Source organism: Oncorhynchus mykiss, chromosome 17, assembly GCF_013265735.2.
Source record: "Oncorhynchus mykiss isolate Arlee chromosome 17, USDA_OmykA_1.1, whole genome shotgun sequence".
NCBI classification, from domain to species: domain Eukaryota; kingdom Metazoa; phylum Chordata; class Actinopteri; order Salmoniformes; family Salmonidae; genus Oncorhynchus; species Oncorhynchus mykiss.
This window is the reverse complement of record NC_048581.1, coordinates 25,486,806-25,513,962: the sequence shown is the minus strand read 5'-3', so window position 1 is coordinate 25,513,962 and position 27,157 is coordinate 25,486,806. Positions and strand designations below refer to the sequence as shown.

The 27,157-nt window shown below is 41.9% G+C and overlaps 1 protein-coding gene across 3 annotated transcripts in view; it reads left to right on the top strand.

Annotated features, from left to right (window-relative positions):
* LOC110493541 (VPS10 domain-containing receptor SorCS1) overlaps positions 1-7,395 on the top strand; it is a 149,872-nt gene extending 142,477 nt beyond the window's left edge. The window contains exons 24-28 of one of the 3 annotated variants that reach the window (XR_005036889.1): positions 2,840-2,939; positions 3,291-3,388; positions 3,564-3,669; positions 4,692-4,857; positions 7,087-7,395. Coding sequence is in view for 1 of the 3 variants with exons in the window: in XM_036949462.1 (XP_036805357.1) it covers positions 2,840-2,939; positions 3,564-3,669; positions 4,688-4,857; positions 7,087-7,151 (441 nt within the window). In the remaining 2 variants the exon portion in view is untranslated. Of the gene's footprint in view, positions 1-2,839; positions 2,940-3,290; positions 3,389-3,563; positions 3,670-4,687; positions 4,858-7,086 lie in introns of all 3 variants that reach the window. The other 2 variants (XR_005036888.1, XM_036949462.1) reach the window with 2 other exon arrangements.
* Positions 7,396-27,157: the final 19,762 nt, after the last annotated feature.

Below are 27,157 nucleotides of genomic sequence, written 5' to 3'. Positions count from 1 at the left end.
AAATGGAACACTGTATTCCAGCTGTAGCCTCAAGGTCAGGGTGATATGTCTGATTTATGTCCAAACTGCACGTTCTCTGTGCAGAAGGTTACTTGTCGCTCTAAAAACCCAGTGTAAAAGCAAGGTTTTTCATCAAATAGGCCCTGCATTATGTATTGAAGTGGTGAGAACCGGCACGGATTCATCCATAGATATTTCACTTTAAATGGGTTTCTGGGTGGAGGGAGCGTGCGGTGAGCCGTGGGGGAGGGGGGGGGGGGGGGGGTGTAGTATCAGCGAGTCATTGGTCGTGAGTATCAGTAAGTATGTGGTGGAAAGATCTGCCTCAGCATAGTATGCATGAGAAGAAACTCATTCTGAAACTAACCAATAATATGACTAGAGTAGGTATACTATTTAATTATGTCTTATATTCTGTCTCTTTTATTATGTACGGTGAAGTGTATTGAGATGATTTTATGCAGTTTAGATACAGTTGGATTTGATTTAGTGTTGATCTATAGACTAGCGGTCAAGAGCATTGGGACAGTAACCGAACGGTTGCTGGTTTGAATCCCCGATCCGACTAAGTGAACATCTGTTAATCAGTCATGTGCGCCGAATACAACAAGTGTAGACCTTACCGTGAAATGCTTACTTAAGAAAGAGTTAAGAAAGTATTTACCAAATAAACTAAAGTAAAAAATAATAAAAGTAACACAATAAAATAACAATAATGAGGCTAATAACGATACAGTGGGTTAGTCTAAGGTAATTTGTATGTAGGTGGAGTGACTATGCATAGATATTAAACAGCGAGTAAAAACAAATGGGGGGGAGTCAATGTAAATAGTCCGGGTGGCCATTTGATTAATTGTTCATCGGTCTTATGGCTTGGGGTTGGAAGCTGTTAAGGAGCCTTTTGGTCTTACACAGAACCCAAACCGGCTGCGCGCGTGCGCCATCGTGCATAAATCTATTTTGTCCCCCTACACCAAATGCAACCACAACACGCAGGTTAAAATATCGAAACAAACTCTGAACCAATGACATTAATTTGGGGACAGGTCGAAAAGCATTAAACATGTATGGCAATTTAGCTAGTTGCTTGCACTTGCTAGCTAATTTGTCCTATTTAGCTAGCTTGCTGTTGCTAGCTAATTTGTCCTGGGATATAAACATTGAGTTGTTATTTTACCTGAAATGCACAAGGTCCTCTACTGTGACAGTTAATCCACACATTAAACGGTCAACCGAATCGTTTCTTGTCATCTCTCCTCCTTCCAGGCTTTTTTATCTTTGAACTTATATGGTGATCAGCATCTAAACTTTCATAGTATTACCACGACTACCGACAAAACAGTTTGTCTTTCAATCACCCACGTGGGTATAACCAATGAGAAGATGGCACGTAGGTACCTGCTTCTACAAACCAATGAGGAGATAGGAGAGGCAGGACTTTCAGCGCGATCTGCGTCAGAAATAGAAAGGAGTTCTATTGTAGCCCTTGGTGTCGCAGATGCTCGTTGGCGCACACGAGCAGTGTGGGTGCAATAATTGAATAACATTGATTTCTAAATGTATTTTGCGAGGCTTGCGCACGTGACATGTCCGGTCTGGTCAGCATGTTAGACTTGGTGCTCTGGTTCCGCTAGCCATGTGGTAGCAGAGAAAACAGTCTTTGACCTGGGTGACTGGATTCTCTGACAATGTTTTGGGCTTTTCTTTGACACACCTAGTATATAGGTCCTGGATGGCAGGAAGCTTGGCCCCAGTGATGTACTGGGCTGTACGCACGACCCTCTGTAGCGCCTTACGGTCAGATGCCTAGCAGTTGTCATACCAGGAGGTGATACAATGTGTCAGGATGCTCTCGATGGTGCAGCTATAGAACTTTTTGAGGATCTTTTCAGTCTCCTGAGGGGGAAAAGGTTTTGTCGTGCCCTGTCTTGGTGTGTTTGGACCATGATAGTTTGTTGGTGATGTGGACACCAAGGAACTTGAAACTCTCGACCTGCTCCACTACAGCACCGTCGATGTTAACGGGGCCTGTTCGGCCCGCCTTTTCCTGTTGTCCATGATCAGCTCCTTTGTCTTGCTCACAAATATATGAGCAATATATTTCCCTCACTAACTTTAAACATCAGCTATCTGAGCAGCTAACCGATTGCTGCAGCTGTACATAGCCATCTGTAAATAGCCCATCCAATCTACCTACCTCATCCCCATATTGTTTTTATTTACTTTTCTGCTCTTTTGCACCGCAGTATTTCTACTTGCACATTCATCATCTGTACATCTGTCACTCCAGTGTTAATTGATAAATTGTAATTACTTTGCCACTATGGCATATTTATTGCCTTACCTCCGCACGCCATTTGCACACACTGTAGATAGACTTTATTTTTTTTCTATTGTGTTATTGACTGTACGCTTGTTTATCCCATGTGTAACTCTGTGTCGCACTGCTTTGCTTTATCTTGGCCAGGTCGCAGTTGTAAATGAGAACTTGTTCTCAACTAGCCTACCTGGTTAAATAAAGGTGAAATAAACCATTTTTAAAACATTGAGGGATTGGTAGTTGTCCTGGCACCCCACTGCCAGGTCTCTGACGACCTCCCTATAGGCTGTCTCATCGTTGTTGGTGACAGGACCCTTGAGCAAGGCAATTAACCCTAATTGCCCCTGTAAATCGCTCTGGATATGACAATAAATGTACATTTACTCTCACAGATCTCTGATATAAAAAGCTCCAATAAATAGTTTATTTAGAAATCTTAATACTCTAATTATTATGTAAATCGATGCGCCATATACTTTAAAGGAATGTTTTTGTTGTTGTTTGTCTCTCCCTCTCTAGCTCTCTGAAATCTTGCTTAGCGCCCTCAACCAAAACCTGGTCCAGTTCACCCTTCGGCCTGGGGTCCAGGTCACAGTATACGCTGCACATTTGTCAGCAGGTAAGTGTCTGCATCTCTTCGAATACAAATACCTACATTTTGTTTGTGTTTGCTCGTGTATTGTGGATAACTGGGTCTTTTTAATGACTATATAGATGGATAGAGATAGTTCTAGATAGAAATAGAGAGCCAGGGCCCCGTATTCAAAAAGCGTCTCAGAGAACTTCTGATCTAGGATCCGTTTTGCATTTTAGATCATAACAAATAAGATTATATGGAAAGGAAGGAACTGATCCTAGATCAGCACTCCTACACTAAGACGCTTTGTGAATACAGGCCCAGGAGGTCTATTTCCTGCCCAGCGACTAACACCACCCCAACCCTGTTGTCTGATTGGCTCCCATCATGTAGCTACACAGAGACATTCAGAGAGTGAGCATCGTTACAAGTATGTGTGCCTCTTCCTTTTGGGGATGCTGCTACTGTCCTAGGGGCTTATAAGATAAAGAGTAAGAGAAGTCAATAAATACTTACCGTATCAAAAACATAATCACAATTTTATTGTTATGTTTTGTATTTTATTAATTAGTAGGTGTCACTTTTCATGTTGACTTCTTCTCTATGGAAACTGTTTGGAATTCAATGTATACTGTACTGTGTGACTCTTGTCTCCCACCTCTACAGCGCCCCTAGTGGACACGAGTGAGAACCACAGCGGCTCGGCCATGCTGATGCTGCTGTCGGTTGTGGTTCTGGGTTTGGCGATATTTGTCGTCTACAAATTCAAAAGGTACAGTGCTCATGATATACTGTAGAGATGATCTCTATAACCCATATCTGGTTGTAAGTTGCTAGGACGTAGGGAGAATCTTACTAACCAAGTGGGAAAGTTCCTGAGTGTTGACGAAACATTTGGAATTGGCTAGGACACTGAGGAGTGATCTCTGATCTCATTGTTTGACTAGGGTCTAATCCCACTTCTGACCCCAATTGTGAGCTACAGTATATTTATGGTTATACATCAGATGGGAAATTGGGGAAAATTACTAACCAAATGAGAGTTACTGAGTGTCTAGACATTTTGGCATTTAACAAAAATACTGTCTATCAAAGGTCTGTGTGAAAACTTTCAGTTTCAAGGGAGAAATGGCTTATCTCTTTCAACTTTCTTAGACTCCTTTTGTCGAGGCATTTTCTCAGTCCGCAAATGAAATGCCAGTCAGCCTTCAGGCATTATCAATATTTAGCCCTTTGAGCTTTGCTAGTTGACCTTTCTGAAATGTTAAATTATTTCCGTCCACCATGGTACAGTTCTGTGTGAAAGGGCAGTAGGGGTCAATGAGACCAGATCTATAGAGGGAAACAGAAGAGGGAGAGAAAGAGCGAAAGCGAAACAACACATAGGTCTTAGAACATAAATGTGTTTATACAGTGGAATGTCTAATTGCCTTTTTTGATAATATTGTATTTTTGTGTTCCCTTTTTTTGCATCAAATACAAACATATACATACGAACAGCAACTTACAGACACACACAAGCAACGACTACAACTCCTCTGCCTTCCACAAGCATACAGTATAATCCTATTTTACATACAAATATATACAAAATTAGACATAAGGCCGGAAGGCATCGAAACAAAATATTTAAGTCAACTGGGTATATCTCCTGGGTGCGGCTACACATTATTGGGTTGTAAAAGAGGAGCATCAGAATTATTTGGTCCCCGAGGCAGGCAATCCCTCTCCCATTTTATTAGTCTGGCAAATTTCTTTATCCCCTGTCTCATTGTAAATCTTTCCTCAAGGAAGATCCCAGGCCTCAACGTCTATGCGCAGATGCAGAACGAAAAAGAACAAGAAATGATCCCGAGTCCAGTAAGTCCGACGGAAAGCACCCTGGTGTCCCCGAACACTCCGATGGAGCTGGTGACTTCTCCGGAGCTTATGGACACAGAGTTGAACACAAGGCCCATCGGTAAATGAATACGCCACTTTTATTTAAAAGAAAAACATGTACACTGGGGCAAAAAAGTATTTAGTCAGCCACCAATTGTGCAAGTTCTCCCACTTTAAAAAAATAAACTTTTGTTATTGACCCAAATACTTATTTCCCACCATAATTTGCAAATAAATTCATTAAAAATCCTACAATGTGATTTTCTGCATTTTTTTTTCTCATTTTGTCTGTCATAGTTGAAGTGTACCTATGATGAAAATTACAGGCCTCTCTCATCTTTTTAAGTGGGAGAACTTGCACAATTGGTGGCTGGCTAAATACTTTTTCCCCCCACTATATATATACATATATAGATTTTTACTAAGTTACTAAGTGCTACAAATGTAATTTCACTTTGACTGCAATTTCTTGTCATATAATTACATTTTGTTCCATCGCTTTCACATACTACACTGCTAAAAAAAATAAAGGGAACACTAAAATAACACATCCTAGATCTGAATGAAGGAAATATTCTTATTAAATACTTTTTTCTTTACATAGTTGAATGTGCTGACAACAAAATCACACAAAAATGATCAATGGAAATCACATTTATCAACCAATGGAGGTCTGGATTTGGAGTCACACTCAAAATTAAAGTGGAAAACCACACTACAGGCTGATCCAATTTTGATGTAATGTCCTTAACACAAGTCAAAATGAGGCTCAGTAGTGTGTGTGGCATCCACGTGCCTGTATGACATCCCTACAACGCCTGGGCATGATGACCTCTTGATGAGATGGCGGATGGTCTCCTGAGGGATCTCCTCCCAGACCTAGACTAAAGCATCCGCCAACTCCTGGACAGTCTGTGGTGCAACGTGGCGTTGGTGGATGGAGCGAGACATGATGTCCCAGATGTGCTCAATTGGATTCAGGTCTGGGGAACGGGCAGGCCAGTCCATAGCATCAATGCCTTCCTCTTGCAGGAACTGCTGACACACTCCAGCCACATGAGGTCTAGCATTGTTTTGCATGAGGAGGAACCCAGAGCCAACCGCACCAGCATATGGTCTCACAAGGGGTCTGAGGATCTCATCTCGGTATCTAATGGCAGTCAGGCTACCTCTGGCGAGCACATGGAGGGCTGTGCGGCCCCCCAAAGAAATGCCACCCCACACCATGACTGACCCATCACCAAACCGGTCATGCTGGAGGATGTTGCAGGCAGCAGAACATTCTCTACGGCGTCTCCAGACTCTGTCATGTCTGTCACATGTGCTCAGTGTGAACCTGCTTTCATCTGTGAAGAGCACAGGGCGCCAGTGGCGAATTTGCCAATCTTGGTGTTCTCTGGCAAATGCCAAACGTCCTGCACGGTGTTGGGCTGTAAAGCACAACCCCCACCTGTGGACGTCGGGCCCTCATACCACCCTCATGGAGTCTGTTTCTGACCGTTTGAGCAGACACATGCACATTTGTGGCCTGCCGGAGGTCATTTTGCAGGGCTCTGGCAGTTCTCCTCCTGCTCCTCCTTGCACAAAGGCGGAGGTAGCGGTCCTGCTGCTGGGTTGTTGCCCGCCTACGGCCTCTTCCACGTTTCCTGATGTACTGGCCTGTCTCCTGGTAGCGCCTCCATGCTCTGGACACTATGCTGACAGACACAGCAACTCTTCTTGCCACAGCTCGCATTGATGTGCCATCCTGGATGAGCTGCACTACCTGAGCCACTTGTGTGGGTTGTAGACTCCATCTCATGCTACCACTAGAGTGAAAGCACCGACAGCATTCAAAAGTGACCAAAACATCAGCCAGGAAGCATAGGAACTGAGAAGTGGTCTGTGGTCACCACCTGCAGAACCACTCCTTTATTGGGGGTGTCTTGCTAATTGCCTATAATTTCCATCTGTTGTCTATTCCATTTGCACAACAGCATGTGCAATTTATTGTCAATCAGTGTTGCTTCCTAAGTGGACAGTTTGATTTCACAGAAGTGTGATTGACTTGGAGTTACATTGTGTTGTTTAAGTGTTCCCTTTATTTTTTTGAACAGTGTATATCGGTTGCCATGACGATAATCTTTTGTCATTAACATAAGAGACTTTCACTGAGGTTTTGATTAATAAATTGATAGCCCCATTCCACTCTACGTTTGAGCAAGAGCCTCATTCATTGTGGAGAAATGTGACTTAACTCATACTGACTGGAATGTCTTCTGACATCTTTCCTCATGTCTCTGTCTCCCATCATCTTCTCCTTTTAAAGGATGCATCAAACCTCACGCACATGTCAAGTTCTCAACGGAACTCCCCACGTACATCAACATTTAAAAACTCTGGACAACTCCGAAAACAGCAACTCCATTCTGTGTCATGGACTTTTTTAATCATTTGAGCGGACACAATGGTTTTGAGCTTTATACCTGTGCATGTTGGACTTTACTGACTTTGCTGACACTTACTGTGCTCTGTGAAAACCAGAAGAAACTGTATACAGGTTGTTGTTTTTTTATACGTAATATAAGTCTATCCAATAAAAAATAATTTTTGATGAAATGTATTTATACAAAGTCAAGTACATAACTACAAATGGAAAGCCAGCATGATCTAAAGAAAAAAATGCATAAAAAACAACTCTTTTGGTTAGCTTACTGTAAGTGTCTTACATCCTTTTTCGCTACTGTGTGTCGCTAACAGAGGTGGTACACTATTTATTCATAAGAATATCCTTTATAGTATATAACTGAATTTAAAATCACATTTATTTTGTAAATCATGAATGTCTGTGATATGTGTATTTTAATAACAAATTGCAAACTGAAAAACGATATCAATTATTAATACAACCATTTTGTTTCCGTTCTGTTCACTGTCTCACGAAAAGCTGATTATGGCACAATACTCTTTTGTACTAAAATGTTTTGTTTTTGCTTACAATGTAATAATTCGAAGACAGATACAGGGTTTGGTAGTCTCTCTTGATTTGGTGATTTTATTGAACTTTGCTGTTAATCTCTACACTCACGAGCTATATTTAACGAGAAACACTAGTTGTAGGACACTGTTTTTTCCCCCCAATGTAATAGCTTGGCCTGAGAACCGTGGTGCTAGCCTGCTACCATGATAGGGACTTCAAGAGAAGCCAATGTAGATGCATTATGTTTTCAGTTCCCTCAAACACCATGCATTAGTTACACTTGATTTCATAGAGGAGAACTGGGCAAAGGGCAGTTATTTGGGGGGCATCAAAATCGGTAAATATCCTCTCAAAGTAACTTTATTTCCCCAAAGTTAACTGACGTCCCAATTTGGAGGTTGCGAAAGTTAAAATGAAAAACAGCTGCTTTAAGATGAAATATCAAGTGGAGCATTCAGAGCGAAAAAAAAGAGTGGACTGCCTTTTAGGGCAAGACACACCAGGGCATTGAAATAGGAAGAACAGAACTGCAAGTCTGGTCAGGAATTTAGTTAATGCAGCCAGTCAAGCTCAATGCTGGTTAAGGTTGGTGACACATTTAGGCTAATGTCCCACAGTCTCGGCCCCATGTTCTCCATCTCTGTAGCGTATTATACCCGCTTTCAAGAACCAAAGGAAGTAGAGCGCAGATGGTAGGGTACATGGATGGTTAACTTGTTTTGAGAAGCAGGGTTAGACGCAGTCGAACCCCGAAGTGTTGTTCTGACAGACGTGATTGTTTGGTTGATGGTTATGGCATTTCAGAAGACCCTTATTGTCCTTGTCATTCCATAAAGACAATTATGGAGGGGAAATTGTTATATTTCTGGAATCTTCACATAACCATTATTCTACTGTAGCTGGACAGTGATGCTAAAATATTCCAAATGACTAGAACTATGTTGCATACATATTGTATACACACACGAACAACCACCCACCAACACACAACCTAGAATGTACAGTACCAGTCAAGTTTGGACACACCTACCTCATGTAGTAACCAAAAAAGTGTTAAACGAATCAAAATGTATTTTATAATTGAGATTCTTCAAAGTAGCCATCCTCTGCCTTGATGACAGCTTTGTACTCTCTTGGCATTCTCTCAACCAGCTTCACCTGGAATGCTTTTCCTTCACTCTGCTGTCCAAGTCATTCCAAACCATCTCAATTGGGTTGAGGTTGAGTGATTATGGAGGCCAGGTCATCTGATGAGGCACTCCATCACTCTCTTTCTTGGTCAAATAGCCCTTACACAGCCTGGAGGTGTGTTTTGGGTCATTGTCCTGTTGAAAAACAAATGATAGTCCCACTAAGTGCAAACCAGATTGGATGGTGTATCGCTGCAGAATGCTGTGGTAGCCACGTTGGTTAAGTATGCCTTGAATTCTAAATAAATCACAGACAGAGTGTCACCAGCAAAGCACCATCACACCACCTCCTCCATGCTTCACGGTGGGAACCACACATGCGGAGATCATCTGTTCACCTACTCTGCGTCTCAGAAAGACATGGCGGTTGGAACAAAACATCTCAAATTTGGATTAATCAGACCAAAGAACTGATTTCCACCAGTCTAATGTCCATTGCTCATATCTCTTTGCTCAAGCAAGTCTCTTCTTATTATTGGTGTTCTTTAGCAGTGGTTTCTTTGCAGCAATTCAACCATGAAGGCCTGATTCACACAGTCTCCTCTGAACAGTCGATGTTGAGATGTGTCTGCTACTTGAACTCTGAAGCATTTATTTGGGCTGCAATTTCTGAGACTGGTAACTCTAACAAACTTATCCTCTGCAGCAGAAGTAACTCTGGGTCTTCCTTTCCTGTGGCGGTCCTCATGAGAGACAGTTTCATCATAGTGCTTGATGGTTTTTGCGACTGCACTTGAAGAAACTTTCAAAGTTCTGGAACTGTTCCGCATTGACTGACTTTCATGTCTTACAGAAATAATGGACTGTTCTTTCTCTTTGCTTATTTGAGTTGTTCTTTCCATAATATGGACTTTGTCTTTTACCAAATAGGCTATCTTCTGTATACCACCCCTACCTTGTCACAACACAACTGATTGGCTCAAACTCAGAAAATAAAAAAGGAAATCAAATTCTACAAATAAACTTTTAACAAGGCACACCTGTTAATTGAAATTAATTCCAGGTGACTACCTCATGAATCTGGTTGAGAGAATGCCAAGAGTGTTCAAAGCTGTCATCAAGGCAAAGGGTGGCTACTTTGAAGAATCTCAAATATATAATATATTTTGAGTTTAACACTTTTTTTGGTTACCACATGATTCCATGTGTTATTTCATAGTTTCGATGTCTACACTGTTATTCTACAATGTAGAAAATAGTACAAATAAAGAAAAACCCTTGAATGTGTAGGGGTGTCCAAACTTTTGACTGGTAGTGTAAATCGAGAAAGAAACAGGACAATGTTCATGTCTTTGACCTTAAATAAGAGGTCTTTTCACATAGATATGGACTAACTCATTGTTACATTGCTATCTTCCAATTGTGTTTCATAGTAAAGCTTCTTAGATATTTCATTATGAAAAAGTGCCCATCCTCCGGTTTAAACATGTATATTTGAGGCTGCATGCTAGTACTTTTTTAAATAACAAACCTAATTTCATCTTCTGTTTTTATTTTGTTTTATTTTTTACTTTCAAATCGACAAGAACATAGGTATTTCCTCTCAAATAATACTATAAAGTTGCTATTTTATGTATATCAAAAACTATGACATTGTAACAGCTTTTGGCTAATGTTTTAACAAATGACTGGTTGAACTACAGAATATAGAACTCCATCAGAGCAGCAGGAAACTCTAGCAATATGACCCTATATTTACTCCTGATTATCACATTAAAGGATTTAAGAGACTTTTCTGAGTGAATGGTCTCTTTAACATAAGTCTTCGAATAACAAGCTTTCGTGCTCCATATAAGTATTTTGACCAACAGAACAATGGCGGAGCTCTCAGAGCAACCCCTTAGGCAATATTCAGCTGAGAACGAATCCACCGGCCCACACTGGCTCAAGTTAAGCACCTTCTGCCTTTGAATCCTTCAGGTTCACAAATGGAGGCGGACAGGTGGAACTTCCTGGAAGCTCTGCTGGCAAGTGATGGGGAAACTCTGGGCCGGGATGTTCAGACATTTTGTGATGTTATAACATACTATGATGTCACAGGACAGGAACCCAAGGTGTGGGCTGGGCTGTATACGAATGACAGACTAGCTAGAGTAAGAAACGGGCATGTCTAGTTCTCAACAGCCTGAATGTCTTGTTTCTAAAGCAGTTCTAATATGGACACCGTAAAACCTTGTTTAACATCTCAAACAAGGTCTGATTTCTACCAGTGAAACCAGCAGTATGGTGTCCATTTTAGGACATTATCCAGCTGTGTGAAGGCATTAAAAGGAAAGCAGCAGAGACACTTCACGAGGACTTGATTTTGTTCATCCTTAAGCTATAACTTCGCTCTCTTCCCCCATAGAGTTAGTGAGATTATTTTTGTAGACAGAGTTTTATTACTGTAAAGCTTTTATATAAAAATACAAAAGTTTAGGTGTACAATATTTTTTGTTTTGACCTTTAAATGTGCTGTGTGTAATTGTTTTATGCATTTACAATCATATTTATTAAATTAAAAAGTTGATGTTAACTGTGTTTTCATTTTCTTACAATATTTGTAAAAAAAAAATACTATGTATTTGAGGAAGTTATATTCAACCTATAAAGAAAATCGAATCAAACGTGTTGGTATATTCTTATCCAGGCATACATGACAAATACATTGACAAATGTTGCATTTACCTTTACATCCATACTTGGTAAATACAATGACGAATGTATTTTCTCATATGCATACTCCGACATACAGTATGTGTAGTAGATGTGACTTATCGTCTCGTAAGTGATTCCAGTAATGGTATACTTGATAATATGTCAACTTTAAGTAATAGCACAAACCTTACCATGCATAAAGCACTCAATATATTATTTTATCACAATGACTTCACTATAAAATCCTCATCACGCTTCCTGTGAGGGTATCTGAGGCAACATAACGCAAGAGTGGTGATAATTCTGACAGTAATACAGAACCCTGTGTCCCCAACAAAGGGTTAATGGGAGAGTGAGCGATGGAGAGAGTGACAGAGAGAGGGAGTGAAAGAAGCAGAAAGGAGATGATTGAGCATTAGAAGAGTCCGATGGAGAAGAGACAGGGATAGAGATATGGAGGGAGAGAGAGAGAGGGAGCGATGTAGGTGAGAGAAAAGGAGAAAGAACAATGGAAAGAGAGACGGAGACCAACGTCCGGGGCCATTAGTGATGCATGGTAATGCTGCATCAGACTGACTTGAGGGACTCTTTAATCGTTCAAAGTCAGACCAGGGCCGGTGCCCTGGGAGATTAACCAAAGATCAATGCCAACAGGGGGCCAAGCCCAGCGCTCCCTACTGCTGCTCCTGACATCTCAAGGAAATGGACTGCAGTGTCCCCAGAGATCCAGCAGCTAGAGCACACAGCACGGTGTAGCCCTACTGCCTATATAGGGCTGGTATTATTAGACTAAACGAGAGACACAGAGAGAGGCGTTTAACACTGTTGAAGAAAAACATGCGATGATGACGTTCACCTTGCAATGCCAATATTAGCCAGCGAGAGAGAGAGAGAATGGCATCAAACACTTTTAAGTTAATCATGTGATTGCATTTCTAGTGTGCTTTGACTTCAATGGTTCTTCACCCAAGGAACATAATACCTACAGTGCCTTGTGAAAGTGTTCACCCCTTTGGCATTTTCCTATTTTGTTGCCTTTACAACCTGGAATTAAAATAGATTTTCTGGGAGTTTGTATCATTTGATTTACACAACATGGCTAACACTTTGAAGATTTTTTATTGTGAAACAAACAAATAAGACCAAAAAACGGAAACGGAAAGCGTGCATAACTATTCATCCCACCCAAAGTCAATACTTTGTAGGGCCACATTTTGCAGCAATTACAGCTGCAAGTGTCTTGGGATATGTCTCTATAAGCTTGGCACATCTAGCCACTGGGATTTTTGCCCATTCTTCAAGGCAAAACTGCTCCAGCTCCTTCCAGTTGGATGGGTTTCTGCTGGTGTACAGAAATCTTTAAGTCATACCACAAATTCTCAATTGGATTGAGGTCTGGGCTTTGACTAGGCCATTCCAAGACATTTAAATGTTTCCCCTTAAACCACTCAAGTGTTTCTTTAGCAGTATGCTTAGGGTCATTGTCCTGCTGGAAGGTGAACCTCCATCCCAGTCTCAAATCTCTCTTTGTTGCCTCTCTGATTAATGTCCTCCTTGCCTGGTCCGTGAGTTTTGGTGGGCGGCTCTCTCTTGGCAGGTTTGTTGTGGTGCCAAGTTGTTTAATAATGCATTTAATAATGGTGCTCTGTGGGATGTTCAAAGTTTTGGAAATTGTTCTATAACCCAACCCTGATCTGTACTTCTCCACAACTTTGTCCCTGACCTGTTTGGAGATCTCCTTGGTCTTCATGGTGCCGCTTGCTTAGTGGTGTTGCAGACTCTGGGGCCTTTCAGAACAGGTGTATATAAACTGAGATCATGTGACATATCATGTGACACGTAGATTGCACACAGGTGGACTTTATTTCATTAATTATGTAACTTCTGAAGGTAATTGGTTGCACCGGATCTTATTTAGTGGCTTCATAGCAAGGGGGGTTAATACATATATGCACTTTATTTAAATTTTTAATTTAAAAAAAATATTTTGAAAGAGGTTCTTTTTTCATTTCACCTCACAAATTTGGACTATTTTGTGTATGTCCATTACATGAAATCCAAATAAAAATACATTTAAATTACAGGTTGTAATTTTGTTGTAAAGCAACAAAATAGGAAAAACACCAAGGGGGGTGAATACTTTTGCAAGGCACTGTACACATAGCGTTTGATCATTGATGATCAGTAATACATCGGTTTTAGCAATGACTGTAATCCTGGTCCCTTATAGAGTTAGCGCCACCCCTGATAATGTCAACTTCAATAGTCTATGATGTCATGTTGAGTTAAAGCCCAAACTTAAAGTCAGGGAGTCTAGCGCTGAAGAAAAGAAGACGTAATTGCTTGAAGAGAGAGGAGGTTTAAAGGGAAGGACAGGAGGAGGACAGGAGAGTGTGTATGTTTCTGGTGGAACAGCTCCCTGGGTAATTAAATCCCCTTCTTAGCCTTTACATCAGTCAAAGACAAAGAACTGCATAGTTATAACACATTCCAGGAGCACACCCCCATTCTCATCGACACGTCTGCAGTGGAGCAGGTTGAGAGCTTCAAGTTCCTTGGTATCCACATCACCAACAAACTAACTTGGTCCAAGCACACCAAGACAGTCGCTAAGAGTGCACGACAAAACCTATTCCCCCTCAGGAGACTGAAAATATTTAGCATGGGTCCTCAGATGCTCAAAAGGTTTTACAGCTGCACCATAGAGAGCATCCTGACTGGTTGTATAACTGCCTGGTATGGCAACTGCTCGGCCTCCGACCGCAAGGCACTACAGAGGGTAGTGCGAACGGCCCAGTACATCACTGGGGCCAAGCTTCCTGCCATCCAGGACCTCTATTTCCAGGCGTGTCAGAGGAAGGACCTAAACATTTTCAAAGACTCCAGCCACCCTAGTCATAGACTGTTCTCTCTGCTACCACATGGCGAGCGGTACTGGAGCGCCAAGTCTAGGTCCTAGAGGCTTCTAAACAGCTTCTACCCCCAAGCCATAATACCCCTGAATACCTAATAAAATGGCTATCCAGACTGTTTGCATCCCCCCCCATTTTTACACTGCTGCTACTCTCTGTTGTTATCATCTATGCATAGTCACTTTAATAACTCTACCTACATGCACATATTACCTCAACTAACCGGTGCCCCTGCACATTGACTCTGTACCGGTACCCCCCTGAATATAGTCTCGCTATTGTTGTTTTACTGCTGCTCTTTGATTACTTGTTACTTTTATTTCTTATTCGTATCCTTATTTTTTTAAAGTGCATTGTTGGTTAGGGGCTCGTAAGTAAACATTTCACTGTAAGGTCTACTGTATTCGGCGCATGTGACTAATAAAATTTAATTAGATTTGATATTCCTCTAAAGGCAACTCGAGAAGTAGCCCTTTCCTGCAGTCAAATGACCTAGTGGTCCCATGGATGGAATGTTATTCATGTTTTTCAGAATTTCACAAAACTCGCCAAAAAAAATCTGGTTTTGTTATATTTCAGTCTTCAGTGATTTATATAAAGTGTAATATTGGGATGCAAACTATTTTTATTTTATTTTACCAGGTAAGTAGACCGAGAACATATTCTAATTTACAGCAACGACCTGGGGAATAGTTACAGGGGTTCAATGAGACAATTGGAAGCTGGGAATGATTAGGTGGCCATGATGGTCATATTGGGAATTTAGCCAGTGCCATGTGATCTTTAGTGACCACAGAGAGTCAGGATATCCGTTTAAAGTCCCACCCAAAAGACAGCACTGTCATGACTTTGTCCCCCCCCCCACCAGTTGATGACCCACCCATAAATTCCAAAACTCTCTCTCTGCACTCTACAGAATGGACTTTTGGAAAGCCCTTTGTTACCTTTTGGAAAGCCCTTTGATTTGAAGACTCTACAGGACGGTAACATCAGAAAGTTGAACAACAAGACCATATTTCTGTAATGGAAGGGTCCGTTGGTACTTAAAGAATATGATGTCAGATCAGTCATTGTTTAGGTAGATTGTTACTGATGATAGGACGACATAATTGTGTCTTTGAAAGTCTACACATTCTAGTGTAAATCAGATTTACATCAAAATATTGCAAAACTATGTGATTAAACATGAAACTATTTGTGAGAAGATAAAATGTGATTTTAGCTTCTAAATGAGAGAATTGTTTCATAAGTAAACTTATTCTCAATCAGTAACCCCACCCATTGGAGCACAGACATTGGTTAGAAGTATGAAACACCTCCCTTCTCCTCCCCAGTACAAAAGCCCCCATAACGATCATTAACATTTAGTTCCAGAAATGTGAGGACTGCCGCCCGAACGATAAAAAGGGAAAATTTCAACGTGGATGTGACGATCACCAAGCTGGAACGGTGAATTTCGACTAGACCAGCCAGAATACAGCACGAGCTGATTATGGAATCTCGGTATGAACTTTGAACTATTATTCACTAAAGAAGAAGTGATACATCCTAGATGTCGAGTCATCAGCTGCATCTGTAAACATATGTGGCCTAGGAAAGGACAGCCAATCTCCTAAGAACGACAGGGTACTTCAACGTATTCGCTCTAGAATGCTACGACCAGAAAGATTCTTCAAAGGTCAATGGCGATCTCTGCTGGGTAAACCAGTTATTCATCTTCGACCCTTCTATAGAGACCCAATTTCTTTGTCCCTCAGTCTTCCCGCTCTTTCCTTCAAACCCAACCCCCTTGTGTAACCTGCCATCATATTGGGTTAGTCCACTAGAGACTTCATGACATGATTAGTAATCAATGTATGATCCATCCTGTGTACATGGAATTCTGTTTGATTAGTAAATAAATAATTAAGCCAATTTGTGTAATGCTGATTTAACTTGTTAGCCAGGGTTTGTGCAGATAACCAAGTACTTTACGACAATCAGAATGAGACTGAATAAGGTGACGATTAATAATTGACTACTATTGATACAAAAGGTCTTCAGATCTTTAAGAGAGTTTATTCGGAAGACAGCAGCTCCATAAACACTATTCCATGGTGCCCCATGTTATTAATAAGTTCATTGTTGCATGGTTTAATTCAATCATGTAATCAATTAAACGTTAGGTATTCGATTTGATAAAATATCCTGTCATCTCATTTAATCAGTCAGAGGCACAACTGCACCCTATACAGGGAAATGTCACCAGTCACTGCCCTGCGATATTTTATTTATTCAGAGGAAAGAGTGCCTACTACTGGCCCTCCAACACCACTTCCAGCAGCATCTGGTCTCCCATCAAGGGACCAAGCAGGACCAACCCAGCTTAACTTCAGAGGCAAGCAAGCAGGAGGATGCAGAGGGATATGTTTCTGACACAGTACAGGTGTCCTCTTTGTTTTAAGCCCATGTGTCATGTTCTGACTATAGAAAACCTGTATTTTCTATGGTAGAGTAGGTCAGGGCGTGACTAGGGTTTTTTGTTGTAGTTTATATTTTCTATGTGGAGTTCTAGGTTTGATTTTCTATGTTGGTGATTTGTATGATTCCCAATTAGAGGCAGCTGGTTATCGTTGTCTCTAACAAGAGCACCTCCTCCCAGCTGCCCACTGCACTGAGGCTAGGTAACACGGTCACCACCGATAAATCCATGATTATCGAAAACTTCAACAAGCATTTCTCAACGGCTGGTCATGCCTTCCTCCTGGCTACTGCAACCTCGGCCAACAGCTCCGCCCCCCGCTGCACCTACTCGCCCAAGCCTCTCCAGGTTCTCCTTTACCCAAATCCAGATAGCAGATGTTCTGAAAGAGCTGCAAAACCTGGACCCGTACAAATCAGCTGGGCTTGACAATCTGGACCCTCTATTTCTGAAACTATCCGCCGCCATTGTCGCAACCCCTATTACCAGCCTGTTCAACCTCTCTTTCATATCGTCTGAGATCCCCAAGGATTGGAAAGCTGCCGCAGTCATCCCCCTCTTCAAAGGGGGAGACACCCTGGACCCAAACTGTTACAGACCTATATCCATCCTGCCCTGCCTATCTAAGGTCTTCGAAAGCCAAGTCAACAAACAGGTCACTGACCATCTCAAATCCCACCGTACCTTCTCCGCTGTGCAATCTGGTTTCCGAGCCGGTCACGGGTGCACCTCAGCCACGCTCAAGGTACTAAACGATATCATAACCTCCATCAATAAAAGACAGTACTGTGCAGCCGTCTTCATCGACCTTGCCAAGACTTTCGACTCTGTCAATCACCATATTCTTATCGGCAGACTCAGTAGCCTCGGTTTTTCTGATGACTGCCTTGCCTGGTTCACCAACTACTTTGCAGACAGAGTTCAGTGTGTCAAATCGGAGGGCATGCTGTCCGGTCCTCTGGCAGTCTCTATGGGGGTGCCACAGGGTTCAATTCTCGGGCCAACTCTTTTCTCTGTATATATCAATGATGTTGCTCTTACTGCGGGCGATTCCCTGATTCTGTATACTTCGGCCCGTCCTTGGACACTGTGCTATCTAACCTCCAAACGAGCTTCAATGCCATACAACACTCCTTCCGTGGCCTCCAACTGCTCTTAAACGCTAGTAAAACCAAATGCATGCTTTTCAACCGTTCGCTGCCTTCACCCGCACGCCCGACTAGCATCACCACCCTGGATGGTTCCGACCTATAAGTACCTAGGTGTTTGGCTAGACTGTAAACTCTCCTTCCAGACTCATATCAAACATCTCCAATCTAAAATCAAATCTAGAGTCGGCTTTCTATTCCGCAACAAAGCCTCCTTCACTCACGCCGCCAAGCTTACCCTAGTAAAACTGACTATCCTACCGATCCTCGACTTTGGCGATGTCATCTACAAAATAGCTTCAAACACTCTACTCAGCAAACTGGATGCAGTTTATCACAGTGCCATCCTTTTTGTTACTAAAGCACCTTATACCACCCACCACTGCGACCTGTATGCTCTAGTCGGCTGGCCCTCGCTACATATTCGTCGCCAGACCCACTGGCTCCAGGTCATCTTCAAGTCCATGCTAGGTAAAGCTCCGCCTCATCTCAGTTCATTGGTCACGATGGCAACACCCACCCGTAGCACGCGCTCCAGCAGGTGTATCTCACTGATCATCCCTAAAGCCAACACCTCATTTGGCCGCCTTTCGTTCCAGTTCTCTGCTGCCTGTGACTGGAACGAATTGCAAAAATCGCTGAAGTTGGAGACATTTATCTCCCTCACCAATTTCAAACATCTGCTATCTGAGCAGCTAACCGATCGCTGCAGCTGTACATAGTCTATTGGTAAATAGCCCACCCAATTTTACCTACCTCATCCCCATACTGTTTTTATTTATTAACTTTTCTGCTCTTTTGCACACCAATATCTCTACCTGTACATGACCATCTGATCATTTATCACTCCAGTGTTAATCTGCAAAATTGTAATTATTCACCTACCTCCTCATGCGTTTTGCACACAATGTATATAGACTCTCCTTTTTTTCTACTGTGTTATTGACTTGTTAATTGTTTACTCCATGTGTAACTCTGTGTTGTCTGTTCACACTGCTATGCTTTATATTGGCCAGGTCGCTGTTGCAAATGAGAACTTGTTCTCAACTAGCCTACCTGGTTAAATAAAGGTGGAAAAAAATAAATAAAAAAATAAATAAACATTTGGGGATCATACTTAAGTAGCATTTTTTCCACCTGTGGGTTATGGGATATTGTTTATGTGTGTGACTACGTAGTCACGGGTCTTTGTAAGTTTTGATATTTTGTTTTCAGTTTCACTTATTCATTAAAAGATGTGGAACTATACTTACGCTGCGCCTTGGTCCGACCATCATTCTTACGAATGACGTGACACCATTTGAGGGCTGGCGTATACTTTTGTTTCAAAGTTGGTTTGTTTAGGACTACCAAGGAACACTCTGTGTGACCCTGATTTAGCCCACTGCAGTAAAATTAATGACTTTACAGACAACAACCTGTATTCCTGGTAGTGGTTGTTCCACATCAGTAGACTTCTCAGAAGGCTTATTCATCCTGTAACAACATTTACACCCGAAGATGCGTCTGATAAAAAGCAATAGTAGGACATGTCTTCTCTTCACTTTGAGCCGACACCTCAAAGTCTAGCAAACACACACAACCCAGGAACTGTAGAAGTACATCACACAGTGAACCATGGAGGTTAGAAACGGGACCTCTAATACAGGGACGCCAGCGTGCAGTGTAGCAGTAACAAACCAGCCGTCCTCTCTCTATTAACTCCACATGATGGAGCCTGTGTCGTGTACTTTAAAGAGGGAGCTGGCTGTCCCTCGAGGAAGGAAGGAAGGAAGGAAGTAGGGAGGAGGAGGGAGAGTGAGTGAGGACACTGGTGAGGGAATGTCACTTTGGTCCTCTCCTCAGTGATTTGCATGCTCTAATATTAATTGCCATTGGAAATGCTTTATTTCAGTAAAGGGGGTTCCCTGAGGGGACAGGTCTACAGAGAGGCTTCAGAGCAGAGAGTTAGAGGGAGAAATGCCTTTGCTGGTAACCTTCTAAAGCAGCAGAGTGGAGAGGGACTGGTAAGAAGTGTGCAGACAGAAGCAGGCACACATATATACACACAAACGCATTCATTCCAAACAAACACACACACACACATATGAAACACAATGCAATTTTCTTGGGAGGAGGGCTGTATATGAAATGGAAATGTTCGCAGAAAGACAACACACACACACAAACACACCAACACATAAAAGGAATTAATTTTATAGTTCTACTGATTACTCCTTCAATTCATTCTAGGGGAGTTCTGTGTATGCAATATTTTGAATGAAGACCAGGCTGCTACAATAGGCCTTTTGTTTTGACTCCAGAGGGTGTGTTTATCCATTGAGCTTGCAATTAATGTGATTTGACGATGATGTCCCTACAGGAGGCTCGAAAGGATTTGACAATACGACACACACACACACACACACACACACACACACACACACACACACACACACACACACACACACACACACACACACACACACACACACACACACACACACACACACACACACAGTAGGCCAGCTGTACGTAAACAGGCGCACATGCATGCACACATGCACACCCTCCCACACACATTGTCGTGCACACTCATACACACTCAAACACTCACACACATACACACACACTCCTCATCGCCTTTCCAAGATCATTAACATACAGTACCCGGGAGTTTAATGGTCTTACACGTTAATGTTCTCTCCTTGGAAGGGGAGCTTACAGCCATGTAGTTAAAACTGAGTTCAATGAGGTTGGACTCTTTAGTTATTGGGCCATGGTACTGAATACTGAATACTGAATACACAAACACACAACACACACACTCACTTTCTTGCATAATGATTGGTGAACTCATAATAGCTTCAGACACTTTTACGATAAGTACAACGGTAAAAGAAAAGACGGACAAAATTCAGAGAAATAAAGGCAGTAGTCATTATGAAGCCGTTTATTGTGCCACTGTTTGCTTTTGTTATTTAAACGTTACTAGCAACTCCAACAAATAAGAACCCAAGATGCAGTGAGACTGACAGGTTTTCATTGGAATCCACTTGGGTGCCTCATATTCCTCGCTTATCTCTGTTTCTGTGATAGCTCAGTTTAAAACTCATTTGCATTGTGTTATGAATGCTGTAGAGTAGAAGTCTTCCTTTAAGTTGAATAATGGAGTCAAATCTAGTTTTGTTTCGTAAAATGTCTTATTAATTGGTAATGAATAGATAATAAAGCACGTATTCTGAATAGAAAAAGATGATCCAGCTGATCATCAACAGAATTCTTCCCAAAAAGCTTATTTTTAACTTCCCGTTCATTTTTTTGTGTGATTCAATTGAAAGGAAATCGAAGAGATTAAAATGGATTCATAATTAATTGAGGAAAGATGAAATTCTCATAAAACCTGAATCAAACTAATTGGCGCACAGACAGTCATATTATCTGATAATATCCCTGAGAGCCATTTCTCTTGATGATTGCCAATTAAATGCATTACATTTTTCCTTTCCTTTGGCACTTGTGAGTGCAGAAACCAGGAGCTATCGTAAGCTTTTAGTCAAACTAAACGTTTTCATCATTCATGGGACTAAAATGCTATTTCTGTGAACTATACCAGCCCAGAGAATTCTTCCATTAGACAGCCGGAATTGAAACAGAGCGTAAATGATCCGAAGTGCTCAACATGGCGCAACATGTTGGCAAAACATTTGTCTAATGTAGGGTTTCTTAAACTATGGATCAGGACCCAAACTGTGCCCTGGGCATGTGAGAGGTGGGCCGCGAGTTATGAGAATATAATTACCCACTATTTCATCATAATTTGGGTCATTGGATGACGATTTGGGTCCTGGGAGAACGGTCAATTTCTCTTTTAGGTCATGAGCTAAAAAGTTTAAGAACCCTTGGTAATGGGTACAGTACCTTGCTTGGACTTCAAGACCCTTTAGTAGAACATCATAGAGAGTTTATTGTGTATATTTGTTGAGCAACAGTCATTGGAGTACCATTATTTATCCAATATTCTGACGATATGAAAATGGTAATGTTTCAGTTTGGTGTAGGGCCTGGAGTTTTTCCTGTTCACATCCCTGTCACATGATCAGGAAAATCTCCTGGCCCTAGTTATGAGGGGTTTTAAAGTTAACAGTAACAGTGGTTATGCTTGTGGAAACGGTCTGCAGCAGTACGCTTTTCCCTCAACAGGGGGAGGTGTGGCTCTGTTAGGTTAAAGTACCTTACACTGAGTAGATCTGCAACATACTGAGAGAACAGACCATAGTAAACAGTACGGTATGGTGTATCAAAAGCAGTTCACCTCCATAGAAAGGTTAGGTCTATACATTGAGCACATATTTATATTTATTATTGTACAAGTTCTTTATAGATCACTGTACTATATGTTCCATGCAGGCACACGTCTGTGGGACAATATCAGTAGCTTATGGCATGGTATGAAGGTTGATACAGAACAACAAAACAACATCAAGACAGAACCAGAGAGGAAACGGGTCGGGTTAGTGTGTACCGCATCGTAGCACCAAGAGTGACGACACTGATGGGCACAGCGATTAGAGCTCACACTAAGATCCCATGCCTGGGTTCAGAGACATCTTACATCTGCAGTAATTGCAGATTCTCCTACTTTGTGCATATGCTTCTTCTGCCGGGGCCACGTTTACTCCTGCAAGGATAGAGGGATGAGTGGAGAAGAGAGCTGGATAGAGGGGGTATAAGCAAGGGGAGTAGGGAGTGAGAGGGAGATGTGGGAAGAGAAGTGGCGAGGATAGAGGGAATGAGTGAATAAAGGAGGGAGGGAGGGAGAGTTGTGAGAAGAGGAGCTGTTAGGTCATGTTGTAATGATCGTATTATTAGCCATCAGAAAAAAATCTAGCAGGAGGCTGTCTGACAGAAAGATCACCGACTAGGAGGTGAATCATCATCTTCTTCTCAAAACCTCATGCCTCTGTCATAAAGGCTTTGGAAGAATGGGAGTTAAATGTAGACTTATACACAGAATAGGCACAGCAGACAACTGTGGTTATATCCAGGCACGGTATGTGTCATACGATATTGGCGCATAGCTGAGTAAAAGACCGCATCTGTCATACAGGCTATTGATCTAAGGCTCCATGGAAGTTGGAGAGAAATTAAATAGACACATCTGTTGTTATATCCAAGTATGCTGTACGTGACAAGATATTGGCACATAGATATAGGACAAGACGAATGTATATATCTGTATTATAATACACTAAGGATTTTAAGTTGAGGGAGTATCTCCTACAATGTTGGGACGCTTTTCTTCCTTTTATTGTCACGCCCAGACCTTAGAGAGACGTTTTATTTCTCTATTTGGTTAGGTCAGGGTGTGATGTGGGGTGGGCATTCTATGTTTTGTTTTCTATGTTTCTTTATTTCTATGTTTTGGCCGGGTATGATTCTCAATCAGGGACAGCTGTCTATCGTTGTCTTTCATTGGGAATCATACTTAGGTAGCCCTTTTTCTTTCCTTTCAGTGTGTGTAGCTTGAAGGTTTAGAGGCCATGATTACATACATCACTGTGTCAGGAGATGTACAGTGCCTTGCAAAAGTATTCACCCTCTTGATATTTTTCCTATTTTGTTAGCCTACAACCTGGAATTAAAATAGATTTTCTGGGGGTTTGTATTGTTTGATTTACACAACATGCCTACCACTTTGAAGATGCAAAATATTTTTTGGGGTGAAACAAACAAGAAATAAGACAAAAAAACAGAAAACTTGAACGTGCATAACTATTCACCCCCCAAAGTCAATACTTTGTAGAGCCACCTTTGCTGCAATTACAGTTGCAAGTCTCTTGGGATATGTCTCTATAAGCTTGGCACATCTAGCCACTGGGATCTTTGCCCATTTTTCAAGGAAAACTGCTCCAGGTCCTTGGATGAGTTCCTGCTGGTATACATCTTTAAGTCATACCACAGATTCTCAGTTGGATTGAGGTCTGGGCTATGACTAGTTCATTCCACGACATTTAAATGTTTCCCCTTAAACCACTTGAGTGTTGCTTTAGCAGTGTGTTTAGGGTAATTGTCCTGCTGGATGGTGAACCTCCGTCCCAGTCTCACATTTCTGCAAGACTGAAACAGGTTTCCCTCAAGAATTTCCTTGTATTTAGCGCCATCCAAAATTCCTTCAGTTCTGACCAGTTTCCCAGTCCCTGCCAATGAAAAACATCCCCACAGCATGACGCTGCCAACACCATGCTTCCCAGTAGGGATAGTGTTCTTAGGGTGATGAGAAGTGTTGGGTTTGTGCCAGACATAGCATTTTCCTTGATGGCCAAAAAGCTACATTTTAGTCTCATCTGACCTTCTTCCATATGTTTGAGGAGTCTCACACATGCCTTTTGGCAAACATCAAATGTGTTTGCTTATTCTTTTCTTTAAGCAATGGCTTATTTCTGGCCACTCTTCCGTAAAGCTCAGCTTTGTGGAGTGTACGGCTTAAAGTAGTCCTATGGACAGATACTCCAATCTCCTCTGTGGAGCTTTACAGCTCCTTCAGGGTTATCTTTGGTCTCTATGTTGTCTCTGATTAATGCCCTCCTTGCCTGGTCCATGACTTTTGGTGGCTGGCCCTCTCTTGGCAGGTTTTTTTTGGTGCCATATTCTTTCCATTTTTTAATAATGGATTTAAAGGTGCTCCATGGAATGTTCAAAGTTTCTGATATTTTTCAATAACTCAATCATGATATGTACTTCTCCACAACTGTCCCTGACCTGTTTGGAGAGCTCCTTGGTCTTCATGGTGCCCGCTTGCTTGGTGGTGCCCCTTGCTTAGTGGTGTTGCGGACTCTGGGGCCTTTCAGAACAGGTGTAGATATACTGAGATCTTGTGACAGATCATGTGACACTTAGATTGCACACAGGTGGACTTTATTGAATTAATTATGTGACTTCTGAATGTAATTGTTTGCACCAGATTTATTTAGGGGATTCCTAGCAAAGGGGTGAATACATATGCACGCACCACTTTTCAGTTTTTCAGTTTTTAAATTTGCTATTGTAGATGTTAGCAACACCTCCACCTCTGTGGAATGCTCAGGGGATATGATCACTAGTGTAACCAGGAGGTGAGGCCTCATTTAACACAGTAAATACATCAGGCTTAAACCATATTTTAGTCAGGCCAATCACATCAAGATTATGATCAGAGATTAGTTAATTGACTATAACTGCCTTGGAAGGGAGGGATCTAGTAGCCCTATTTTGAGATGTGAGATATCACAATCTCTTTCAATAATAACAGGAATGGAAGAGGTTTTTATTCCAGTGAGATTGCTTAGGCGAACACTGCATGTTAGGCTTGGCCCAACCTAGATCGAGGCACAGACACGGTCTCAATGGGAATAGCTGAGCTGACTACACTGACTGTGCTAGTGGCAGACTCCAACGAAGCTGGCAGGCTGGCTAACAGCCTGCTGCGTGGCCTGCACCCTATCTCATTGTAGAGCTTGGGGAGTTGGAGCCCTGTCTATGTTCATAGATAAGATGAGAGCACCCCTCCAGCTAGGATGGAGTCCATCACTCCTCAGCAGGCCAGGCTTAGTCCTGATTGTGGGCGAGTCCCAGAAAGAGGGCCAATTATCTACAAATTCTATCTTTTGGGAGGGGCAGAAAACAGTTTTCAACCAGTGATTGAGTTGTGAGACTCTGCTGTAGAGGTTATCACTCCCCCTAACTGGGAGGGGGCCAGAGACAATTACTCGATGCCGACACATCTTTCTAGCTGATTTACACGCTGAAGCTATGTTGCGCTTGGTGACCTCTGACTGTTTCATCCTAACATTGTTGGTGCCGATGTGGATAACAAGATCCCTATACTCTCTACACTCGCCAGTTTTGGCCTTAGCCAGCACCATCTTCAGATTAGCCTTAACGTCGGTAGCCCTGCCCCCTTGTAAAAAGGGGTATGATCGCTGGATGATTTGTTTTAAGTCTAATGCTGCGGGTAATGGAGTCGCCAATGACTAGGGTTTTCAATTTGTCAGAGCTAATGGTGGGAGCGGGAGAGACCAGAGAAGGCTCGGCCTCTGACTCCAACCCATTGCTTAATGGGGAGAACCGGTTGAACGTTTCTGTTGGCTGAATGAGCAACACCAGTTGAGCATTCCTACGGCATTTCCTTCCAGAAGCCATGAGAAAATTGTCCGGCTGCAGGGACTGTGCGAGGAGATTTATACTACTATCTGTACTTATTGGTGGTACAGACGCTCTTTCATCCTATCCTATACTTAAATTACCCTTGCCTAACGAGTGCATCTGAAGCTGGGCTTGAAGCACAGCTATCCTTGCCATAAGGAGATCGTTCTCCTGTATATTATGTGTACAGCAACTGCAATTAGAAGGCATAATGTTAATGTTACTACTTAGCTTCTGCTGGTGGAGGTCCTGACGAACCACGTCCAGATAAAGCATCCGGGGTGAAAAAGTTGAATGAAAAAAGTTGAGCGAGGGAAAAAATGTAAATATGAAATGTAAAGTTGGCAGGTAGCAAAGTAAGGTTAGCAACAAACCACACAGCAGCACGTAAACAAGTCTACAAGCTGTGATTTGATATACAGTTAGCTACATGTAGGCCTGGATTATTTTAGATTTCAATAGTCTAACTTCCAGGATCCTCTCCACTCCACACTCACTCATTGCTATGTTTGAATTTCAATGACTTAACAAGTCAACAGGCTAACATTGTTTTAGGTTCACAGCTCAGATTTAATATTGGTGCTTCATTGTCCTCAAAGACAAACTACATTACAGAATGAAATACTTTTTTTACCGTCAGTAAGGTATCCCATCAACTGCACTGCTGCACTTACAACCTTTGGCCTAGGTCAACTAGGCCTACATACTTGAAGATTGAGTGATGCCTTGCTGTCCTGTTTTTCTCAAAGTCTTAAATTGGTAAATCCACTATTTTTTTTGCATAAGACCACTGTTGATACAGACCCACATTTTTTTGTTTGTCAGCAGTCAAGCTTCCAAGAAGCAAAATATCACCTGCCACGTCATGATTTTTACATTATTATGATAATGCAGCCGGTGACACTTTGC